General features: G+C 40.5%; 1 protein-coding gene across 4 annotated transcripts in view; it reads right to left on the reverse strand.

Moving 5' to 3' along the window:
• The window catches only part of Bka (FCF1 rRNA-processing protein Bka), a 46,411-nt gene that overhangs the window by 11,917 nt on the left and 9,596 nt on the right, over window positions 1-24,898 (reverse strand). For all 4 annotated transcript variants that reach the window (XR_013899585.1, XM_080282368.1, XM_080282367.1 and 1 more), the window contains exons 3-6: window positions 17,560-17,628; window positions 14,994-15,114; window positions 12,157-12,345; window positions 6,556-6,650 (exon numbers count right to left, since the gene is read on the reverse strand). Coding sequence is in view for 3 of the 4 variants with exons in the window: in XM_080282368.1 (XP_080138494.1) it covers window positions 6,556-6,650; window positions 12,157-12,345; window positions 14,994-15,114; window positions 17,560-17,628 (474 nt within the window). In the remaining variant the exon portion in view is untranslated. The remainder of the gene's footprint in view (window positions 1-6,555; window positions 6,651-12,156; window positions 12,346-14,993; window positions 15,115-17,559; window positions 17,629-24,898) is intronic.

The following is a 24,898-nucleotide window of genomic DNA, read 5'->3' on the forward strand; positions in this document are numbered from 1 at the left end:
GAGGCACAAAAAGTCAGTTATCTATTAGCCTAGTTACTAGGATGGATGCTGCATTGTCCTTATATACTACATTGAATTTGTTAAATAGAGTTCTTTTGCTTGCCACATTATTCATCATACACGCACTTGTCTGCTTCGCTTACAAAGGCACTATCAACTTTGCATGCATAAGCCTTGGTCACCTAATAGCGGCTATCTAAACCGCTTGATCTCTAGCAGCCTTTCTATTCAGACCTTCATCCCTGAGTTCACGCTCCACAACCTCGCCCCCAATCTTCTTCGGTCTGCCTCTTGCAATTCTAACCTTAGCATTCACACCTCTCCTCCTCCATACCCTGTTGTTATTCTCCACCTTCTCCACATCCCCAAGCCATCTCAATCTACCCCTTCTCTTCACATCAATAATACATTCAAGTCCCATCTTTCCCCTGAACTCTTCATTCGCATTCCTAATCCTCCTAGATCTGTCACTCATGAATGCACTATGCATCCATCTAATCATTGTCATCTCTGTATGTCTGAGCCTATGAATATCCTCCTCTTTACTCTCACTACTGTAGTGCAAAACACTTCTAATGCTGCATATAAGGATCCCTTGGCATGGAGGGGGAGCCCTCTCAAAGTCACATGAGGCAACAACTCCCTAAATTTCTTCTAACCACCCCTGCCCCTTGCCACAGAGGTAGTTTCAGGCCCACCTCCAACACATGTCACGTACCCAAAAAACAAACCTCCTCCATACACGCATGAGACTCTCCAACATGACTAATTCTATCCCACCTCTCTGCATCTGCATGCTCTCCACAACATACCACACATTCAAAAGCTGCAGTACACTATTTTGCAGCCTACCTCCAATACCACTACATCTTCCATGCACTCAATTATCACAAGCACTGCACAAAGTGGAGTTACTTCCTGTGCTCTTGTGGCAAACTACATACAGCCACACTCCTGCTTTGATAGTACAGTCACTTGTCCTAGGTATTACCACTCTTGTTTTCTGTTTATTCTCAAACCCTTGTACCTTATTCAATCCCTCCACTTCCTAAATCTTTCCTCTGCCACCCTCTCATTCTCCATGATCAACACCAGGTCATCAGCTTGGGAAAATTATTTAAGAGAGCTAAAACAGGAACTTTTTTTTTTTTTCTTTTAAGCCACATTAGCCAAATAATAGTGGTTCTTATAAACAAGTTACACAATCTTTTTTTTTTTTTTTTTTCATATTAAGTGTGCAAAATGAGGGCCCACTGTAATAATAATGATAATAATGATGATGGTGATAACAATAACAATAATAATAATAAAAATAATAACCATCATCATTATCCAATCCAGTGTTTCCCCATGAGAAGCATAGGAGCCTAGGGTTTGGCAAGCTGATCCTGACATTTTAGATGGTTATGGTGTCTGGAAATAGACAGATAGATAGATAGACCAGCCTCACTCATCCCTGAATGACATTACGTGAGCAATAAACCCCAACCACCCCTTGGATATAAACCTATACAGGGTCAATCTGGCTGGAGTACCTTAATTACCCACTAAACCACCAGGTGCCACAGTCTGGTTATATGATTACCACTCAGCAGAGTAAATGGTTTCCTGGTGTACACGAAACCATTTGGCTTGTCACTCAGTGTAGAGTCACACATCTATCTATCTATCTATATACCTAGGCTGCTTCCCCCAAGGAAAGGGAGGTAGCCGAGACAGGACGACACACTCCCCATTTACTCATCCATTCAAACACATTCATTTGCATCTTAGCCCCAAAGGGTAGAACGGACAGATCCTCACCGCACCACACCGCACAAGGGTCAACTGCGCAATGCAATCAGTGACATCCGCAGCAGGGCCCGACAGCAGAGCTGGTTTACCCCTGCCACATCATAACAGACTCATCCCCTTACCCGCACCTGACCTGAAATAGCTGATCAGACCAAATGCGGGAGAATATCCCCTCAGGGCTGCGTCATCACTTATTCATTCACAATTTCTCTCCATTTATTTCTGTCAAGCACAGCCACTCTTCCTTGCTCAACAGACATCCCTCTCGCATCCAGCGCTCTCTTCACACTGTCCATCTATCCTATTCGTGGTCTTCCTCTCAGCCTTACACCTCTCACATCAGATCTAGTTACCTTTTTCACCAATCGCTCATTATCCACTCTCTCCATATGCCCAAACCATCGCAACACCCTCTGCTCAACTCTACCAGCCATCTCCTGAACAACTCCAGTTCTCCTTTGCACTTCATCATTCCGCACTCGATCCATACACGTCACTCCACACATACTCCTCAGACACCTCATCTCCATTACATTCAAACTTTTCCTCTCTGCTACACCCATATTCCATGTTTCAGCCCCATATAATGCAGTCGGTACCACAACACCCTCATACAGCCTTCTCTTTACATCCATTCTAAGCGAACGGCATCTAAACACTTTTTTCATTCCTCCCAGCACCTTTCCTACTTCATTTATTCTAAACTTCACTTCTGCATCTATTCTTCCATCCACAGCAACATGTGACCCTAGATATTTAAAACACTCTACCTCCTCAAGCAACTCGCCATTCAAAACTATATTCATCCCCCTACCATCTACCAACCTCATACACTTCACCACTTTACTCTTATTCTCATTTACTTTCAATTTCCTCCTTTCACACACCCTTCCAAACTCCTCTACCAACAGTTTCAATCTCTCCTCTGAATCAGCCACCAGTGCAGTATCATCTGCAAACAGCAGCTGCTTCAGATTCCACTCTCCACCATCAACATTCACCAGACTCAGACCTCCACCTAAAACTCTTGCATTCACCTCCCTTACAACACCATCCATGTAAATATTAAACAACCAAGGCGACATCACACATCCCTGTCGCAGCCCCACTCTCACAGGAAACCAATCACTCACAGCATCTCCCACTCTTACATACGCTCTACTATTTACACAAAAACTTTTCACCCCTTTTAGTAACCTACCATCAAGTCCATACAATCTTAAAACAGTCCACAAAGCCTCCCTATCAATTCTATTATACGCTTTCTCTAAATCCATAAATGCCCAAAACACATCCTTGCCTTTCACTAAATACTTTTCACACACTTGTCTCACCGCAAACACCTGATCCACGCATCCCCTCCCTCTCCTAAAGCCACACTGCTCATCACCAATCACTCCCTCTATACCCTCTCTAACTCTCATAATTAACACTCTACCTTACACCTTACCTACAACACTCAACAGACTTATACCCCTAAAGCTAGTACATTCATACTTATCACCCTTGCCTTTATACAACGGGACCACACAAGCACTTGCCCAGTCAACTGGCACCATACCTTTCACAAAGCACACATTCAACAATCTTACTAACCAGTCAACAATAGTCACTCCACCAACCTTTCAGGCATTCCACAGCACACCCATCCATACCTGCAGCTTTCCCTGTTTTCGTCTCCTTTACTGCCTTCTCCACTTCCTCCTTCGTGATCGAAGAATCATTCAACTCTCCCAACACATTTATTCCTTGCACCCTTCCATCCGCCACAATCTCAGCCACCCTTTCCTCCTCTACATTTAACAATCTTTCAAAATACTCTGCCCATCTCTTCCTTACTGCATCCATCTCAATTAACATCCTTCCATCCTCTGCTTTTATTCGTTCTTCCTTCCCAGACTCTCCCTTTCGCACCCTTTTCACCTCCTTCCAAAACATTTTCTTATTCTGTTGAAAATTCTCTGTCAGTTGCCTACCCCACCTCTCATCTGCTGCCACTTTAGCATCACGCACAGCCCTTCTCGCCCTATTCCTATTTTCCTTATACCTCTCATATGACATCTCATCCTTTCTCTGCAGCCACACTACATATGTACGTCTCTTCTCAGCCACAGCCTTACTTACTTCCTCACACCACCATTCACTTCCTTTTCTTACACCACCACCCACACGTCTCACACCACACACCTCTTCTGCATGCCCCACCACAGCACTCTTAAATAACTGCCATTCCTCCTCCACACTGCCATTTTCCCAATCTTTCACTGCATTCCACTCATCTTTCAATTTCTCCTGATACTCTATCTTTTTCTCTCTTTTATCCAACTCACTCACTTTCAAAACCTCCCTGCCACACCCAACCCTCCTAGCTCTCACCCATCTCTTACCTACTCTTAACTTTCCCTCCACTAGGTAGTGGTCAGACATACCTCCACCCTCCCCTCTCAGAACTCTCACATCCAACAATCTTCCTATTACATTTCTAGACACAATCACATAGTCCATCAAAGCTCTATCAACAACCCTTCCACCCACCTGTCTCACCCATGTATACTTATAAATATCTTACTTCTCAAACAGCGTATTTCCAATCACCATCTCTCGCTCAACACACATTGCTATCATTCGCTCCCCATTTTCATTTCTTCCAGGCACACCATGCATACCAACTACGCCTTCAACTGCTACATTTCCCACTCTAGCATTCGGATCTCCCATCATTACCACATTCACATTCAATCCAAAACTCTGCAGACACTCATCAACCTCATTCCAGAAAGACTCCCTCTCTTCTTCATCCCTTTCACTACCAGGCCCATATGCACTCACAAACACCCACAACTCACGTTCAAATTTCGCTTTCACCCACATCAGTCTCGATGACACCTCCTTCCATTCAATCACACAATGCTGTACTTCCGGACTCACTAACAAGGCCACACCTTCTCTTGCCCTTCCTCTATCAACACCTGACAATCTTCCATTCACACTTCCAAACATAGACTCACTCTTCCCTTTCATCTTCGTTTCACTCAAAGCTAACACATCCAACTTTCTTCTCACAAACATTCTCCCAATCTCCTCCCTTTTAGCCTCAATCGTACTACATCCACGCACATTCATAGACCCAATCTTCAGGGTACGGGGATAACTCCATCCCCCATCCCTTTCTCTGGCCTGTCTCTTTTTAGGAACTAAAAAACAGAGGAGGGGGTCCCTAGTCCCCTCACCACGCCCCTTTTAGTCGCCTTTTACGACACGCAGGGAATACAGTGGCAGTATTCTTCCTAACACAACCTGGCCACAGAGTAGTAGTACCACCCCATAGTGCGGCCAGATTGTGTCCCCCCCGCCACAGGGGGGTACACAATCATATACAGAAGAAAGAGGAAAGAATGATGGAAAGAAAGACAGAAGGGGAAAGGAGGAGGGAAGGGAGGAAAGGGCAGTCACTCCAGAGCAGCACTACATTGGGTGAGTGGATGGTGAGTACCCCCACCTACCATTAATAATAATAATAATAATAATAAAAATAATAATAATAATGTAATTTTATTATTAGTGTTATTGTTATTATTATTATTATTACTTTTATCATCATCAACATCCAATCCTGTGGTGCCCCATGAGAAGCGTAGAAGCCCAAGGCTAGACAAGTTGGTCCTGACATTTAAGATGGGAGTGACCAGCCTCACTCATCACCGAGTGGCATTACGTGAGCAATAAACCCCAACCATCCCATGTACATAAACCAGCACCAGGTCAATCCGACTGGAGTGCCTTTATTACCCACTAATCCACCAGGCACCAAAATTTGATAATGTGGTTACCATCCAGCATTGTCAATGGTTTCCTGGTGTTCAGGAAACCATTGGCATGTTACTCTGTGTAGAGTCACCCGCAGACAGAAGGAAGAGGAAAGAATGATGAAGAATGATGGAAAGAAAGACAGAAGGGGAAGGAAGGAAAGAAGGAAGGAAGAGAGGAAAGGACAGGCACCTGTGAGCAGCACTATATCGAGTGAGTAGATGAGTAGGGTTGGTGTTTCTCGGAAACACCAACCCTTTCTAAGGAATTCACTAGCACTCAAAACACATTTACACCATTACAATTAAAGGAATTGTGACATCACTCATACATAATACAAACTTCATATGCAAAAGTTGTAGTAATTATAACCTGTAATAATGCACAAAAACAACTCTCTCAAGATCATAGTTTCTCAAAATGAGAAAGTCTTTGGGCTGTCTCTTAAAAGATTCAACAAAGTTAACTGTCTCTAGTACATGGTCATCTATTACTGGAGCTAATTATTCTCTTCAGCTGCTAATATAACATACAGCTTGGACTTAACAAATCAGAGGTTATCTATACATATTACAATTTTTTCACGACAGTGGTCATATAAAGGTATTCTAAATTTTAATTTTTTGGTGGAAATAATAAAATGAAACTTTTTTATGACTCTTCCCTGTCCTCCAGATTGAAAGATAGAGTACAGAATGACAGATGGATGGGCGAAGAAAAATACATACATAAAACTGCATGCTGGCAATGTCTAATTATTGAATTGCAGAAATAATAATTAAACCAGAACATAATTTACAGTACACTACACCTACAAGTAGTCAAAATGTATGTATCCAATCATACATAGAAGATACCAGTAGTTTAAAAGCCAGGACAATTCAAATTTTCCTATATTTTTAGTCATATCAGTTTCATAAAATAAACAGCTACAGAATCAATAACATAACTCACTTGTGCTGCCCAACACTCATAATTGGGACGCCAGGAATCTTGCGTATTCTTCTTTTGAGGTCCTTATCACAGGTAGCCACTATGTAGCACTTATGCTGCAAAACAGATATCCCATCAACATCCTCTGAAATGATACTGTACCTAATGAGTAAAAAAATATGACACACAACAAGATTATTCATCCAATTTATTGCTGAGCACTAGACTGGACAAAAGCAGTGGTGCAGTTGCCGATACGAATCACTTGAACCAATATATCATCGATATTTGCATTTTTTCCTATATCGATATTTACTGTCAATATCAGAATATGGGATATGGGAGGAAGAAACATTAACATGACATTTACTGAAGATTTCATTCAATGTTTTGCATGATTCTGTGTGAAAGAATGTTGTTCCCCTGACACTGTTTTGCAGATTAATAAAGTGTTACTGAAAACCATTAAAGGTTTATAATAATATGTGGGTGTATGGGAGAGGAGGGGGGGGGACAGATAGGCAAGCTACACTGTTGCAACCCTCCATCTGACCAAGCACATACCCCCCCCCCCACCTCCCTGCACACTTAACCAAGCACATAACAGTCCTCACCCCTCACCCAATCTTTTCTTTTAAAGGTGGGCATAAGGAGAATGTCTTGAGGATAACCTGAGCCCTTCAGATTCCTTGTGCAGGATGCACTGAAATCTCTGGAAAAATTATTTTTAAAAATTTCTCATTATTAAAAAAAAAAAAAAAAACTTAAGACACAGCATTCTACCTATCAATAACCACAAGCTCATGATAAGACACATAACTATATGAAATTTCATGACTCTATAGTGAATACGTCTGAGTTCTGGCCCAGAGACAAAAATCTCTGTGCACGGCCAGCCACCCTGCTGCCCAACTCTATTGATGGACACCTATTGATCCCAGTGATAACAACACCCTCTTCTGACTTTGTCAGGTGGATGGTAAAGAAACAAAGAAAAGAACTGAAGGCTGACACCAGTGAGTTAAGAGTGAGGTACTGTATACTGAGTACTGTACTGGTGGTGTGTAAGTGTGGTGGCTGTGTGGGTTTACGTATGTAAATGGTGTACATAAGTGTCGAAAAAAGTGCGAACTCCCCTCACCCATTAGTTGTTATATTCTTTAATTATAGTCGCGGCGAGTGACTCTGAGGTTGTTATTATCGTGCCCTGGCAACCTATCATTGAAATGTGCGTCTGATTTCTAGTATACCCTGTAATATGAGATGCATATGATTCGTGTATACTGTACTGTAATATGTTCCTGTATAATAATATTCGTGTATAATATATTCATGCATAATAATATGATTCGTGTATAATATGATACGAAAGCGGATGCACTTTTGAATGGCAGGTTGCCAGGGTACGATAATGACAACTCAGAGTCGTGCGCTGCAACTATAGTCATAATATTTAGCCATTATTTCCTCCGCAGTCTAAATAAAGATGTGATTTATTGCATGTAATAAGAAAGCAGGAAGTAGTTAGGGGCAGGGCATTACTCCCAAGGTGGATGGAAAGCCGATGACAGGGAGAGCTGGAGCTCCCATTTCATCAGCCCTCAGGACTAGATCCTGACCATTCCCCTTTGCTAAACTTTTTCAGTGTTTCAGTAACAGAGAGTAGGCCAGCATGCTCTCAAATACAAATTTCTCTAACTGTCAACACCAAACTACATGCACATTACACACCACACTTCCTTTTCAAAATTTTTAAAGAATATTGCGTCTGATAATCAAGCCTCGGAGTCCCCGAGGGTGGGGGGGACCATAAATGCCCCCACCTCCGCTCCTCTCCCAGTGACGACTGAACGAGCAGCCAGGAACCACTGTCTGACTCACCTCTTCATTTCTGCAACATCTGCGACCTTCCCTCTAACATTCCCTCTGCTGAGCACCACCTCACCTCCACTAAATCTCACCTTCTCTTCTTAACTGAGACTCAGCTGTCTAAGGCAACTGATAGTAAGCCCTTTTCTGTATCCTCCTACTTTCTCTATACTCATTTCAAAGCCAAAGGTGGCTGTTGTGTATATTTACAGGACAACTTATCTTGCTCTCATGTTCCTGAACTTGATTCTTCTGAATTCTCCGCTCTGTGGCTTCAGCTTTCCTCTCATTCTCTGACTAAATAAATCTGTATTATTTGCTTATCCCCTAATTCTACTGACCATGAAAAATTCTATCTTACTTCTACGATGGAACACATCCTATCTGTTTCTCCTTTCTCTGATATCTCCATTCTAGGAGATTTCAATGTTCATCACCACCTTTGGCTCTCCTCTTCTTTCACTGATCCACCTGAGCTAGCTTACATCTTTTCTATCCTTAATGACCTAGTGCAGCTTGTACAGCACCCTACCCATATCCCTGACTGCCCTGGAGAGAGTTCCAACATACTTGACATCTTCCTTACAACTAATCCTTCTGCTTACACTGTTAATCTTTCTTCTCCGTTGGGATCCACCAATCACAACCTTATTACCTTAATCTGTCCTACTGCTCCAGTACTGCCTGTGGACCCTCCAAAGAAACATCAGTTGTGGCACTTCGGAGCTGCTGATTGGGAGGCCCTCAGGCAGTATTTCTTTGATTTTCCCTGGAATGATTATTGCTTCCATGGCCGGGAGCCATCTCAGTGTGCCATGCGCATTACAGAGGTTATTTTTTCAGGCATGGAAGCACACATTCCTTTTTCATATCCTTTGACTAATGCAAAAAAGCCTTGGTTTATTCACACTTGTTCTAATGCTATCCACAACAAGGAGAAGGCCTATAAAAGGTACCGGAGCCAACCCACCCATATCTCATCTTTCTTATGTGTCTGCCTGGAATCGTGTTAAATCTGTCTTTGCTCTGCTAAAAATAATTTCATTCATACTAAATGCTGTCAACTCTCCAACTCGAATTCTTCCCGCTCCTTCTGACACCTTGCCAAAAACCTTTCTAACAACTTTACCTCAGCATCCTTCCCTCCTCTTTTCTACTCTGATGGTTCAGTAGCTATTTCTTCTACTGATAAAGCACACCTCTTCATTCAGATTTTCTCCTCCAATGCACCTTAGATGACTCCAGTGCTGTTCCTCCATCACTTCCCTCCCTCAAACTTTCTCATGGCTGACATTAAAATTTCTTCAACTGATGCATTTTCTGCCCTCACTGGCCTCAATACTACAGTATTAAGGCATATGGGCCTGTTGTCCTCAAGAACTGGACTTCTGTGCTTACACCCTGTCTAGGTAAGCTTTTTCGCCTTTGTCTATCAACTTGTACCTTTCCTTCTGGCTGGAAATTTGCTCTCATTCAGCCAGTTCCAAACATGGGTGACCATTCCAAACCCTCTAACTACTGCCCAACTGTTTTAACATCATGTATCTCAAAAGTTTTTGTGTCTATTTTTAAAAGAAAAATTTTAAAGCATCTTTCCTATCTGATCGTCAGTATGGGTTCCGTCATGGACGCTCCACTGGCATTCATCTCACCTACCTTTCAGACTCCTAGTCATCCTCCTTTCAGGACTTTGGCGAAAGCTTTGCCACTGCATTTGACATCTCAAAGGCTTTCAATAGAGTCTGGCATAAATCTTTAATTTCCAAACTGCCCTCATACAGTTTCTCTCCTTCTATCTGTGACTTCATCTATAGCTTCTTTTCTAGTCGTTCCATAGCTGCTGATGTAGACGGTCATCGTTCTTCTCCTAGATCAATCAACAGTGGTATGCCTCTGGGCTCTGTCCTATCAGCAACTCTCTTCCTTTTATTCATCAGTGACCTTCTAAGCTGTGCATCTGGCCCTATCCACTCATGCGATGATGATTCCACCCTTCACCTTCCCATTCAGTTCTCTCGGGCCTGAGTACTGGTGGTGTGTGTGTGTGTGTGTGTGTGTGTGTGTGTGTGTGTGTGTGTGTGTGTGTGTGTGTGTGTGTGTGTGTGTTTCTTAATGGTGAGAAGATGTATGGAACCAGAATGCACAGTCACGCCTTGCTATGTGATGGGGTCATGTCAAGTGCAAACTCATCAAAACAATGCTTTACAATATACTGTACCAAGGTCAACATAACATGGGTTTAAGGTCAGTATAACGCATTTAATGGGGATACATTGGGGGTCTAGGGTCACTCAACCTAAAGTCTGAAAAAAAAAAAAATAATAATAGCCTTTTAGGTTTGCCCTCAGTGCCCTCATTAGCATCACACTTTCCACTAGGGGCAGCACCCTTGCCAAACATGATTTCCAAGTCACAAGTTTCTGTATTCCACACACAGAAAGTTATCACTCCATTTAATATCACACATTACACTAGAGTAAGGTCTCACAATATATCTGTTCGCTAGGTAATAAATTGCCATAACGATAAACAAAAGGTTAGACCCATTTTCAGAATAAAGATGGTGAAATGATCACAAATTCACTAGAGTGATACCTCCCAGTCAGCTCACTGAGACAAGATGACCGTCCAATATTTACATTCGCTGTGATCATCTGCTTTTCATTCCATTTTATGTACGAAAGACCACTGAAACACCAGTGCTAATGCGAATAACATTGCAAGTGCATAGCAAACAATGCAGTGTGCAGTTTTAATTGATGTAATAACTTTTTTGTGAGTGAAATACTGTACTGAAACTTTGACTTGGAAATCATGCATACACAGCCTCCCAGTCAGCTGATAGCTGTGCCTCTCAGTCATGTGACTGAGCTAAAATGGCCACCAAGTGTTTACAATTGCTGTGATTGTCTGCCATTCCTTTCCATTTTGTGCGTGAAAAGCCACTGAAACACCACTGCTAACACCAAATACAGTACCAGTGAAAATGCATAACAAACAACAGTGTGCAGTTTTAATGGAAGTGATAACTTTTTTTAAATGAAATACTGTACTGAATCTTGTGACTTGGAAATCATGTCTGGCAAGGAAGCTACACCTAGTGGCAGGCGTGGTGCTATTGAGGGTCCCCAAAAACAATCCTAAAGGGGTAATTTTCTTTTTTAGATTTTAGGTTACATGGTCATACCGTCCCTGGTATACGATAAACTGCTATGCGATGGGTTATCACTTGAAGTAACCCTATCATATTGTTGGCCGTGACTATTCGTTGAGCATTTGCGCTATTATTGATGAGAGCAATAGTGTATCAAGGGCACTGCACACATGAAACGGAATGAAAGGAAGATGATCACAATGAATATAAATGCTAGGGAGTCATCTTGGATCAAACGTCTAACTGTCGGTTTGCGTTGGAGGCACCGTGTATGCACAGGACAACTCTCACATTCTTTTCTATGCTGCAAAGAACCATTTCATTAATCAGTACAAAAATAACATTCCATACAATATCCCTGTAGAGTTCTGTATTGTAATGTTAAATACAACACGTTTTCAACTTATAGTAATACAATTCAGGTGGAAAAACATTATTGATACTTCCCAATATACCTTGAAGTTAGTGAACTATTAACATCCCTAAGTTTTCTCTGAAACAAACTGTTATCTGTTGGTGCTGTACCTGATAATACACCAATTACAGTCAATTAAGCTCTAATTATAGCTTCTACAAAAGAATAAACCAATTTTGCATACCTGGGTGACACGCTGGACAAGACAGTCATCAGCATATATTCCCTTGTGCATACAGGGGAGGCTCTCAATGCGTGGATCCTTAATAACCTTGAGGGCCAGTCTGTACCGCTCACCCATGCGTTCCAACTCCCCCTGAACACATTCAGTTACATACGGGATGCACTTAGCATAGAGGCAATCCATCATTCCCTGTGAACATCAATTAATCCTTATTTTTCGTCATTACATATCATAAACGACACTGAAAATGGGTTCTTATATCTCTTTCAGGACATGAATATTTCTGAATAAGAGAAGAGAGTTAATGAACTGGCACAAATATGTGAGAAAAATGTCTGAAGGTTTCAAATGCAACAGTTTTCCTGTGAATTTACATTAACTGTACAGGAAAATAAATTTTTTTATTTCAGCTTATTCCAGCCCTACAAAATGGTGCAGCTATAAACATCATAATCATCCTCATTCTAACCCTAATCTCCACCTCAGAAAATGTGAGGTCGAACTGAAAAACAAAAGGTAAACATATGGCAAAACAACCATAAAGCACACCCTATGAAATGGGCCATAAAATAATTCATACAAGATGAAGTCTACTCCTGACTCCACCTCAGAAGCAAAAACTACCCATACAGCCTGGACAGCCTGGCAAGTTAGAGAAGTCTTATTTAGGCTTTTCAGGATGTGGTATTCATTTTAACACTGTATTCATGCCAATGATGGTCTATAATGATGGCAAATACCTACAAATTCTGAAGGAAAGGTTTCTGCTTACTGACTAATACTAAGATGAAAACAAAAGAGGTAGTTAAGTTACACAAAGTCAGCTGGGAAAATGCATCTGGTAAACATGCCATGACCTGTGTATGGAATTCTTGAGCCTTCTTTTCTTTCTTTCTTTTTTTTTTTTTTTATAATAATGATTTCATGTTAAATATTACAATGCATTTATGGTATATGTTGAGGATTCTATGACAAGATATCCACACTGACTAGTGTTATTTTAAGATGAAAACTGAAGTCATAGGTTACCCCTCACATTAACTTTGACTCAAACATTTTCTTTCAATTTGTGACAGTGATAGATGATATCACAGACTCGCCCTTTCGTTAACCAAAACATATCATATGCCTGAGTGTACGTAATTAGAGCATTTTGAACGTTACCAGATCTTGGCATGATGATGTCGGTAGGTCCTGACCACTCATGAAAATAATAAACACTGCATACAGACAAATCTGTCTAAGCCGTCTTTGGTATTATCAATATGATAATATTAGGTATGATTTGAGAAAATAAAACATGAGAAGTTAGACATGATTAAGAAAAAACCATGACATTACTGTCAGTAGGTTACACAAAGATGAAAATGATGACTGAGTCACCAGAACAAAAGTGACAGCTTAGAGATGGGGCCAGAAGTGGTAAACTGACAGACAGATACACCAGACAGGGTGAAAATCCACAAAATGTGCTGAAAGAGAAAAGAACAGACCAATAGCACAAAGAGGTGAGCAAAAGAATAGGGAGAGGTCTTTGTAATCGTCTTGCATTGGGCTGGTGCTGCTTCAGTAGGCTTATTCTGCTGTTGCTGCTGCTGCTTATCATTACTAATATTTTTTTGGGGGGAGGGGGCAGGGAGCAAACATGCTTGCTCCCCAAAAGTAACTGGTCCCAAATACCTATGCACCTGCACATTTATTTTTCCTTTAGATGTACATCAGTAACACCTGAGTGATAGAGTAATTCCAATACCTACCAAATTTTAACATCCCTTGTCATGTGCATTTCCATACATACTTCATCCACCCATTTTCATTACATGTTAACTCCTTGGTTTCCTCAACCTCCATACTTTAGTTTCTCATACATTCATTAACCATACTGATATATCCACTTCCTGGTCTATCATGCTTCCTCCCAGCTTCCATCTGACGCCCACATGTTATTTACCCACCGTATTTACATCCATTCTCTAAACATACAATTGTTTAAGCACACTCTCCAACCCTCCAATCAACAGCCATCCCTAATCTGCTTAATCACAATGTCCCATTTCTAATCCTTTCCAAGCTAAACAACCCACAGACAGTCCTTTGTGTTTTTTTTCCACAGCCCTCATTCCACACTTTTCAAAATATATCATGCCAAAGTCTTACAACTATATTTTAACCCCTCAGCCCATGGACAAGTGACTAACGCTGAATAAACTATTAATGATACACCCAGACTGACGGGGTTACTAAGACTGTTTTTAACCCAAAAAGCATACAAAGGTGCTGCAGAGGGACAGTCTCCTATGGTGGTACTAATATATCCAGGAGGCAGAGTTGCCTGGTTATACAAATGTCCTTAACTTTTTACCTATCCCCCCAAAATAGGATGGTGGCCTGTGAAAGGAGAGAATATTCAGCCTGCAGTCAGACGAGTCTGTGACCATAACAACAGCAAATACTAACAACCTGGAGACACCTTACCAGTCTACCAGAGCTGCAAAAAAACTGTCTGGGATTTCCCAGATCAAAATTAAAATGAAGTGCCTGAGCTGAAAGAGTTAAAGGGCACAATAACACCTTTAAGAAATCCACCTGCATTCTCCATACTCAGTCATTTGCTTCATAATAAGACCTGCAGAGCACCACTCACCCTTCTTCCTTAAGACACCTTACTCTCCAATAACTACATTTACATCTCTACAGTACTGTAATTAAAATTCTTCAACCAATTCAAGTCCCTTTCTGTTCACCAACACATCACACTATGAGTCACCTATCTTTCAGCAATTTGTCTTGCATCTCCACAGTGCCAACATAAACTGAAAGTACTTTAAATCACTTACTTTCACAACATCCACTTTATTCTTGATAGCAAAGTTGATGAAATTAGTGTCAATGAGAATCCGATACGGAGGCCCTAGCTGGGTGTTGTATTCAAAGAACAATGCTGAGGAGTACTGGGGTCTGTAAACAACAAATCAAACACCATGTTACACCAAATGCTGCAAGGAAAGTTAACATACATAAAAACAAAACTTAATGGAGTATTGTACTACAATGAACTATAAATACTATACTTCCTGGCTCATCTAGATAAAGTGCTGTAACAGTTATCTGGAATAACGGAACTACTGTATACTGTAGCTGTTTATGAACAACAGGCCAACATAGTTTTTTTTTTTTTTTTTTTTTTAGATCAATTACACTTACTCAAGAAACAGATCTGGAATTAAGAATACAGTATACAGTACATTATGGTGTTTCAGCATCATTTCCACTTTTGCACTGAAAACCTGTCCATAATCATATATAATTCTCTATAATTTATTGGGCTTTTGTTCCAAGGAAAAAAGTGTAACCCATATAAAGTACATGCATTCCTTGCATATATTATCACATGACTAAAGTAGAAGGAGTCTAGAAACCATTTCTTTGTACTAGTACAGGGATACACCTGCCCCACCAATTACTATAGTCAACTTGCCTATAATGTGGCTGACTGGTTGACATCAGGAACAGCATTAAGGGATATATAACAGCAAACCCAAATGCCAGAACAAAGCTTCTGTCAGACATGGGACAGTCCCAAGCCCTGGTTCATGACCTATTCAAGTTGGATTCAGCCAACCTGACTTGGCCATATGCTGAATCTAGGCTTAAGTCTGACTTCACAAAGTTGGGAACAAGAAACTGTTTTCAAATCAGACCATCACAGTACAGACTTGAATATTAAATTTAGCAAATAAGACAAGATAAAGCAAGAGAGGCATTATAAAACAGTTCATTATAAAACTGTTATATACTTATTATCTACAGTCAGTTGTCATAATATGCATGGATATTTTCCTTACCAAGGCTCTGTTTGGCCACATCCTTGTTTTTAAAGTATTATATGAGTATTACTGCAGCCTATAAGGTATGCTTACCTTATTTTTATTAAATAAGTAATAAGAATTATATGGAAATTAAAAAGTTTACATATATATATATATAGCAGCTAGGGACTATACCTACAGAGAAAAGCCTATATTTTGACTTTCCAATAGTAAAGGTTAGTAGGCTGTAAAATTTGCAAAGTTCTGTGCAAGAACTGCACAATATGCAACTATGTTATCATCATTTCATTAATGATGGACAATCACTGTAAAAATAACCTTTCCAGTAAAAAAATCCAGTAAGCAATTGCATAATACAGCCTACATTATCATTACATTAGAATAGTAGCAAAGGAGACAGTACAAATTTGTGTGACATCTTAAGCTACAAATCCATTTGTATCATACAATTTCCAATTGTCACGGTCAGCGTATATGAGAAGCTAAAACAAAACCTTTTTTGTTATTGTGATACAAATAATAATGCATGGAATAATAACTGCAAAACGGGACCTTCACTGTACAGTAATAAGTTCAGTAAGCTATGAAAATTACTCATCACTGTACTGTTCAAATGTGCACAATCTACATATCATTTTATACATGGTAATGAAGGACAAAGAACTGTTAATCATATGGTACTTTATTACCTTCACAAAAAGGATGTACCTTATATTATGAAAACTGTATGATATTAATATTAAATGCAGGTGTACAAGAAAGTTTTGTCACAGCCTAGTAGCCTAGCTGGTCCTGTACATCAATACTGATGTCATTGGAATGTCTATCTATCTATCTACAGTAATCCCTCCACTATCTGACGTAATAGAGCCAAAGGCATGTTAACATATGAATGCTTGTCGAAGAATTACATAAGGAAAATAAATAGACACCTGTCTAAGAATTATATAATGAAAATATATAGATACCAATTGGAATATCAGTATTATATGACAGATGTTTATAAGGTTTACTTAGTGCCACTTTCATATTTTTTTTACTGATGAAGTTTGTACTGTATGTGAGAGATATCACAATTCTTGTAATTGTAAAAATAATGTTTACCAGTATGTGTGTCGAGCGCTAGTGAATTCCCCATGGAAGAACTAGTGCTTTCGAGAAACAAAAGACCAAATTATTATTACTATTATTATTATCAAGATAGGCTTTGTGTCTTGGAAGAGAGACCTATACGGTATATGGTTTTCTACGGATTTTATCCCCTGTAGGAGGGGGTTGGGAATAGTATGGCATTATCCAAAAAAAAATGCATTATCCGACAAGGCCTTGGCTGCATTGTGGCAGATGACCATGTGATTACTGTACTGTATAATTATTCTCTCTACATACTTACCAAAGGCAGAACAACAAGTAACAATTCAAGACATGCTATTTTCACTAATATTTAGCTATTTATTATTAACAAAACTGGCTAAATGACAGCATCTACATTCACCAAACAAATAACTTTGTCTTTTTTTGTTAGTACACTGTGATGCCATATTCACTTTGTAAATAAATAAAAATATCTTACGCTTCATTAATCTTGGGTTCATTAGGATTTGGCTTCTTCTTCTTCTTGGGCTGCCTGTCTTCTGGTTTTCTGAAAATTGAAAAACAGAAAATAACAGATCACATTAATTTCAAGATATAACATTGTTAAGTACAAAGCAGAAAAAGTTAAGCAGGATCATGACTCTTACAGTACAGAACAGATGTAGAACTTTAGTAAATGGGGGGCAATTGACATGGAGCAAGAGGAAAAACTACGTATAATACAAGATTAAGAGATCAAATTCATAAATATTCCCACTACAGATGTGAAAGATGAACAAAAATAGATGAATGGTGCTTTTTTCCTGCCCTGAACTAATTTAGGTTGATGGAAAATAAAAAAGTTAACCCCTCAAGCTATATAAAGTACAATACTACTGTACTATATATTAAGGAATGAAATTTAAGATGGCAATATTAAATTGAATTACAGTAATAATATATGAATAACTATCCCAAAACTTGTTGTCCCACACCTTAACCTCTGAATTCTAGGACTCTACTTGACTGAATAAAATCACCTGGTTTTGACTTAACCAAAATACAATACTGTAAAGTAAACAGTAACTCTGTCCACTCTTAGCCAGCACAATCATGAATTACGAGGGGACACAAACAGTGACCCTTTCATTGTATACAAAGAAAAAATTTGCAGAACATGTGCGCTGATATCTTTATAGCAGCAAATCTTGTCTGAGTGACTGTAGCACCGGTCGCGAAGAGATGTGCTCACAAGGTGGATGGAAAGCTCATGGCAGGGACAGCTGGAGCTCCCATTTCATCAGCCCTTAGGACTAGCTTCTGACCATCCCCCTTTGCTGATCATTTCACTGTTTCAGTTACACAGAAAAGAACATAAGAACATAAGAACATAAGAAGAGAGGATAACTGCAGTAGGCCGGTTGGCCCATGCTAGGCAGCTCCTAGAAGAGTAACTGAACTACTAGAATGAGATAAGGATAGCAAAGAAGAAGGCTCTCCCCCGCCCTCCAAACCCTCCAGCCGAAGCCGGCAGGAAAAAGTCAGAAAGAACACCACGCCGTATAGAAAAACTGGCCAGCATGCTCTGCAATACAAGTTCCTCTCTAACTGCCAACACCATACTACATGCACATTACACACCACTTCCTAATCAAAACTCAACAAAAGAAAATAAATGGCACCTCAATATAAACCCTTGGAGTTCTCAGGGTGGGGGAAGGGAACATCAAAGTCCCAACTATACATTCCTCTCCCAGTGACGACACACCGAAAAGCCTGGAACCACTGGTTGACTCACTTCTTCATTTCTGCAGCATTCATGGCCTTTCCTCTACTTTCTCTCTGTTGAACACCACCTCCCCTCTAAATCTGACCTCCTCTTCCTAACTGAGACTCAACTGTCTGAAACAACCGACAACAAACCCTTTCCATATTCTCCTACTTTACACTCATTTCAAAGTCAAAAGTGGCTGTTGTGTATATGTACGCAACAACGTATCCTGCTCCCGTGTACCTGTACTTGAATGTTCTGAATTCTTTACTCTCTGGCTTTGGCTGTCCTGTCAGTCTCTGAATACAAATATCTGTGCTTATCCCCTAATTCTACCATGTAAGAAAAATTCTTCGACTATCTTACTTCTAAAATAGAACACATCTTCTCTATCTCTCCTTTTTATGAAATCTACATTCTAGGAGATTTCAATGTTCACCTAAACCTTTAGCTCTCCTCTCCTTTCACTGATCCACCTGGCGAACAAGCCTACATCTTTCTGTTGTCAATGACCTAGAGCAGCTTGTACAGCACCCTACCCGTAGCCCTGACTGCCTTTCATAAGAGTTCCAACATACTTGACCTCTTCTTTACAACTAATCCTTCTGCTTAGGCTGTTATTTTTTACTATCCGTTAGGGTCCTCCAATCACAAGCTTATCACCTTAACATGCCCTATCATTCCAGCTGGGCCTGTGGATTCACCCATATAGCAGTGGTTGTGGAACTTTGGAGTTGCTGATTGGGAGGCCCTAAGGCAGTATTTCTTTGATTTTCCCTGGAATGATTATTGCTTCTATGGCTGAGTGATTTTCCCTGGGATGATTATTGCTTCTATGGCTGAGAGCCATCTCAGTGTGCTTTGCACATTACGGAGGTTATCCTCTCAGGTATGGAAGCATACACTCTTTTCTCATATCCTATGACTAATGAAAAGAAAAAAAACTTGGTTTAATCACACTTGTTCTAAAGCTGTCCACAACAAGGAGAAGGCCTATAAAAGGTACTGGAGCCAACCCACCCCTGAATTTCATGTCTTTTATGTTTCTGCTTGGAATTGTTCAATCTGTTCTTCGCTCCGCTAAAAATAATTTCATTCGTACTAAATGCTCTGAACTCTCCAACTCAAATTCTTCCTGTTCCTTCTGGCACCTTACCAAAAACCTTTCTAACAACTTTACCTCATCGTCCTTCCCTCCTCTGTTCCACTGTGACAGCTTTGTAGCCATTTCTTCTACTGATAAAGCAGAACTTTTTGCAAACACTTTCTCCCCCAATTCTATCTTAGAAGATTCTGGTGCTGTTCTTCTATCACTTCCCCCTTCAGACTTCATCATGGCAAACATTAAAATTTCTTCAGCTGTCATATTTTCTGCCATCACTGGATTTAATACAAACAAGACATATGGGCCTGATGGGATCCCTCCTGCTGTCCTCAAGAACAGTGTTTCTGTGCTAACACCGTGCCCAGTAAACTCTTTCATCTTTGTCAACTTGTACCTTTCCTCTTTGCTGGAATTATGCTCTCATTCAGCCTATCCCAAAGAAGGGCAACCATTCCCATCCCTCTAACTATCGCCAAATAGCTTTAATATCTAATGTTTCAAAAGTTTTGAGTTTATTCTTAACAAAACGAATTTTAAAGCGTCTTTTCTATCTCAACCTTGTTTCCGATCATCAATATGGGTTCCGCCAGTGATGCTTCACTGGTGATCTTTTCACCTACCTTTCTGACTCCTGGTCATCCTCCTTTCAGGAATTTGGCAAAAGCTTTCTCACTGCACTTGACATCTCAAAGGTTTTTGATTGAGTCTGGCATAAATCTTTACCTTCCAAACTGCTCTCTTATGGTCTCTATCCTTTTGCCTGTGTCTTCTTCTCTAGCTTCCTTTTGGTCATTCTATGGCAGGTGTTGTAGATGGCCTCCATTCTTCTCCTAGAACTATCAATAGTGGTGTTCCTCAGGATTCTGTTCTATCACCAGCTCTTTTCCTTTTATTCATCAATGACCTTCTAAGCTGTACATCTAACCCTATCCACTCATATGTTAATGACTCCATCCTTCACCTTGTCATTCACTTCCCGCAGCATCCATCTCAACAGTTTCTTCAACAAACAAAGGATGAGACTATGGCAAATCTAATGTCTGACTTAGCTCATATCTCTGACTTGGGTAAAAGTAATCTTGTTGTTTTAAATGCATCAAAACCTCAATTCTTAACCCGCCCCATCCTGACCACTTTTCCACCACTGACTCCCCCCAGTTCCAACCATTTTTGGAAAAAAAATTTTTTGGCCCAAACCTCCACTTTTGGTGAGAAACATCGAAAAACCATAGAGAAATCACTCACCTGAGGTTTAAAATACCCGATACAGGTAACAGTACCTCCTCACCTTACTGTGTTTTCTATCAGGCTGGCTCCAAAGAAAACGAGTTCTATGGGAATGTAACCATTCCACACCACTCATAAACAGTATTTATTTATTTATTTGGTACGAATTTATATGTAGTATGAGAGAATACAGTATTGGTTTTCACACAGTAATATAGGCAATATAAGCATTGTTTCACTCATGAAATACATCAACATACTTGACCTTTTTTGGCGACATTACCTGATCATCATTTCTGACTGTTTCTTCCTCTAATGCTATGTAAAGTTTGTCCTCCACATTGTCATCGATTGGGGAATCACTCTGGCCCTGAATTTCGGACCGTGGCATGACATGGCTTTACTGGCCAGGTCACTGGTAACAGGTGAATTGCTGAGACAATGGAGTGCAGGGGGGGGGGGAGGTCATGCTGGGTAAGGCATTGTCCCTTCCTGGCATCTTGTAGAGGAAGGTGTCCCGTGTACTGTATACGTACCAAAAATCACTCGAGAAAATTGAAAATTGTGCAAACTAGGGACCTTGCAATTGATTCGCGTTTATGAACGTCAACGAGATTGGCAGTGACAAAACGCGTGGACGTTAATTCACGTTGACGGGACGCCACGGGTTAATATCAACTTGACAAAATATTCCCAAGGAGTATCCTCTAATTTCTAACAATATCCAACTCAAACATATCTGGGTTTCACTGTCTCACAATTTATCTAGGAAAGTTCATACTACCTCTCCTGTAAAATCTGCTTCCATGATATTAGGTATGCTATGCCGGCTCCATGCCTTCTTTACCCCTGCACAATTACTGACTTTATACAAAGGTTTTATTCACCCCTGTGTAGAGTACAACTCTTATCTGTGGGAAGGTCTCCCAACATACAGCTCTTCTCCAGGCAAGATGCCAAGAACCTGTGTCTGACTCACTTCTTAATTTCTGTAACATTTATGCTTTTCCTCTAATTTTCTCTGTTGAACACCACCTCTCCTCCTCTAAACCTCACTTTCTCTTCCTAACTGAGACACAGCTGTCTGAAGCGAATGTTGGCAAAACCTTCTCTGTATCCTTGTATTTTCTCTCTATTCATTGCTAAGCCAAAGGTGGCTGTTGTGTATATATATATATATATGCAACAACATACCTTGCTCTCGTGTTCCTGAACTTGAATCTTCTGAATTCTCTACTCTCTGGCTTCGGCATGCCTGTCATTCTCTGACCAAATATATCTGTGCTGTTTACTTATCCCCTAATTCTACTGACTATGAAATATTTTTTCCCTATCTTACTTCTAAGATGGAACACATCCTCTCCATTTCTCCTTTCTCTGAACTCTCCATTCCAGGAGATTTCAGTTCACCACCATCTTTGGTTCTCCTCTCCTTTCACTGATCCACCAGGTGAACAAACCTATATCCTTTCTATCCTTAATGGCTTAGAGCAGCTTGTACAACACCTTACCCGTATCCCTGACTGCCTTCTAAAGAGTTCCAACATACCTATCTTCTTTACAACTAATCCTTCTGCTCAGGCTGTTAATTTTTTCTAACCGTTGGGCTCCTCCGATCACAACTTTATCACCTAACCTGCCCTATCACTCCATTTGGGCCTGTGCATTCACCCAAGAAGAAGTGGCTGTGGCATTTTGGAGTTGCTGATTGGGAGGCCCTATGGCAGTACTTCTTTTACTTTCCCTGGAATGATTATTGTTTCCATGGCCAAAAACAATTTCAGTGTGCTTTACACATTACGGAGGTTATCCTCTTGAGTATGGAAGCATACATTCCTTTCTCATATCCTGCAGATAATACAAAAAAAACTTGGTTTAACCACACTTGTTCTAATGTTGTCCACAACAAGAAAGCCAATAAAGATACCAGAGTCAACTCACCCCTGAATCTCATCTCTTTTATGTTTCTGCCTGGAACTGTGCAAAGTCTGTTCTTCACTCTGCTAAAAATAATTTCATTCATACTGTACTAAATGCTTTGAACTCTCCAACCCGAATTCTTCTCACTCCTTCTGGCACCGTGCCTAAACCTTTCTAAGAACTTTACCTCATCATCCTTCCCTCCTCTTTTCCACTGTGATGGCTCTGTAGCTATTTCTTCTTCTGATAAAGCACAACTCTTTGCTCAGACTTTTTTCCTTCAATTCCACATTAGACGATTCCAAAGCTGTTCCTCCATCACTTCCCCCCTCTGACTTCCTCATGGATGACATTACAGCTTCTTCAACTAAAGTATTTTCTGCCATATCTAGCCTCAATACTAACAAGGCATATGGTCCTGATGGGGTTCCTTCTGTTGTCCTCAAGAACTGTGCTTCTGTGCTTACACCCTGCCTAGGTAAACTCTTTTGCCTTTGACTATCAACTTGCACCTTTCCTTCTTGCTGGAAGTTTGCTATCAATCAGCCTGTCCCAAAGAAGAGTGACCATTCCCATCCCTCTATCACCCAACTGCCATTACATCCTGTGTTTCAAAAGTTTTCGAGTCTATTCATAACAAAAAACTCTTAAAGCATCTTTCCTGTCACAACCTTCTTTCTGACTGTCAGTACAGGTTCTGCCAGGGACACTCCACTGATCATCTTCTCACCTACCTTTCAGGCTCCAGGTCATCTTCCTTTTGGGACTTTGGCAAAAGCATTACTATTGCACTTATCTCAAAGGCTTATGGTTTCTATCCTTTTCTCTGTGTCTTCACCTCTAGCTTCCTTTCTGGTCGTTCTGTAACCACTGTTGTAGATGGCCACTGGTCGTCTCCTAGAGTTATCAATAGTGGTGTTCCTCAGGACTGTCCTATCACCAACCCTCCTCCTTTTATTCATCAATGACCTTCTAAGCTGCACATCTAACACTATCCCCTCATACACTAATGACTCCACCCTCCATCTTTCCATTCGCTTCCTGCAGTGTCCATCTCAGCAGGTACATCAACAAACATGGGATGAGGCTATGGCACACCTAGTGTCTGACTTGGCTCATATCTGTGATGGGGTATAAAATATCTTGTTTTTAATGCACCAAAAACTCAGTTCTTACATCTATCAACCCAACAAAATCTTCCACAGGAGTGCCCTTTAATTTTTAAAGAATCAGTATTCAACTCAATCCTGCATCATCTTTTAACATACTTGGGGTTTCAATTTCTCATGATTTATCGCAACATTTTACCTCTCCTGGAAAATCTGCTTCCAAGATATTGGGTGTGCTAAGCCAACTCCATGCTTTCTTTACTCTTGCACAGTCTTTGACTTTATACACAGGTTTTATTCGCCTCTGTGTAGAGTACAACTCTCATGTGTGGGGAGGCTACACATATACAGCTCTTCTCAACAAGGTGGAGTCAACTGGAGTAGATTTTCAACAGCAGTAGACTGTAGCACCAGTTGAGCACGGCAATACTCCCAAGGTGGATGGAAAGCTGATGACAGGGAGAGCTGGAGCTCCCATTTCATTAGCCCTCAGGACTAGTTCCTGACCATCTCCCTTTGCTGAATTTTTTCAGTGTTTCAGTAACACAGTGAGTAGGCAGGCAAGCTCTCCAACAGAAGTTTTTCTAACTGTCAGCACCGAACTACACTTCCTTTAAAAAAAAAAAAAAAAAAAAAAAAAAAAGCATCTAACAACCAAGCCTCAAAGTCCCCGAGGGGGGAGGGGGGGAGGACCATATATGCCCCC

This window comes from Coenobita brevimanus, chromosome 93 (assembly GCF_032717465.1).
Source record: "Coenobita brevimanus isolate Jiangsu-jjx chromosome 93, ASM3271746v2, whole genome shotgun sequence".
NCBI lineage: Eukaryota > Metazoa > Arthropoda > Malacostraca > Decapoda > Coenobitidae > Coenobita > Coenobita brevimanus.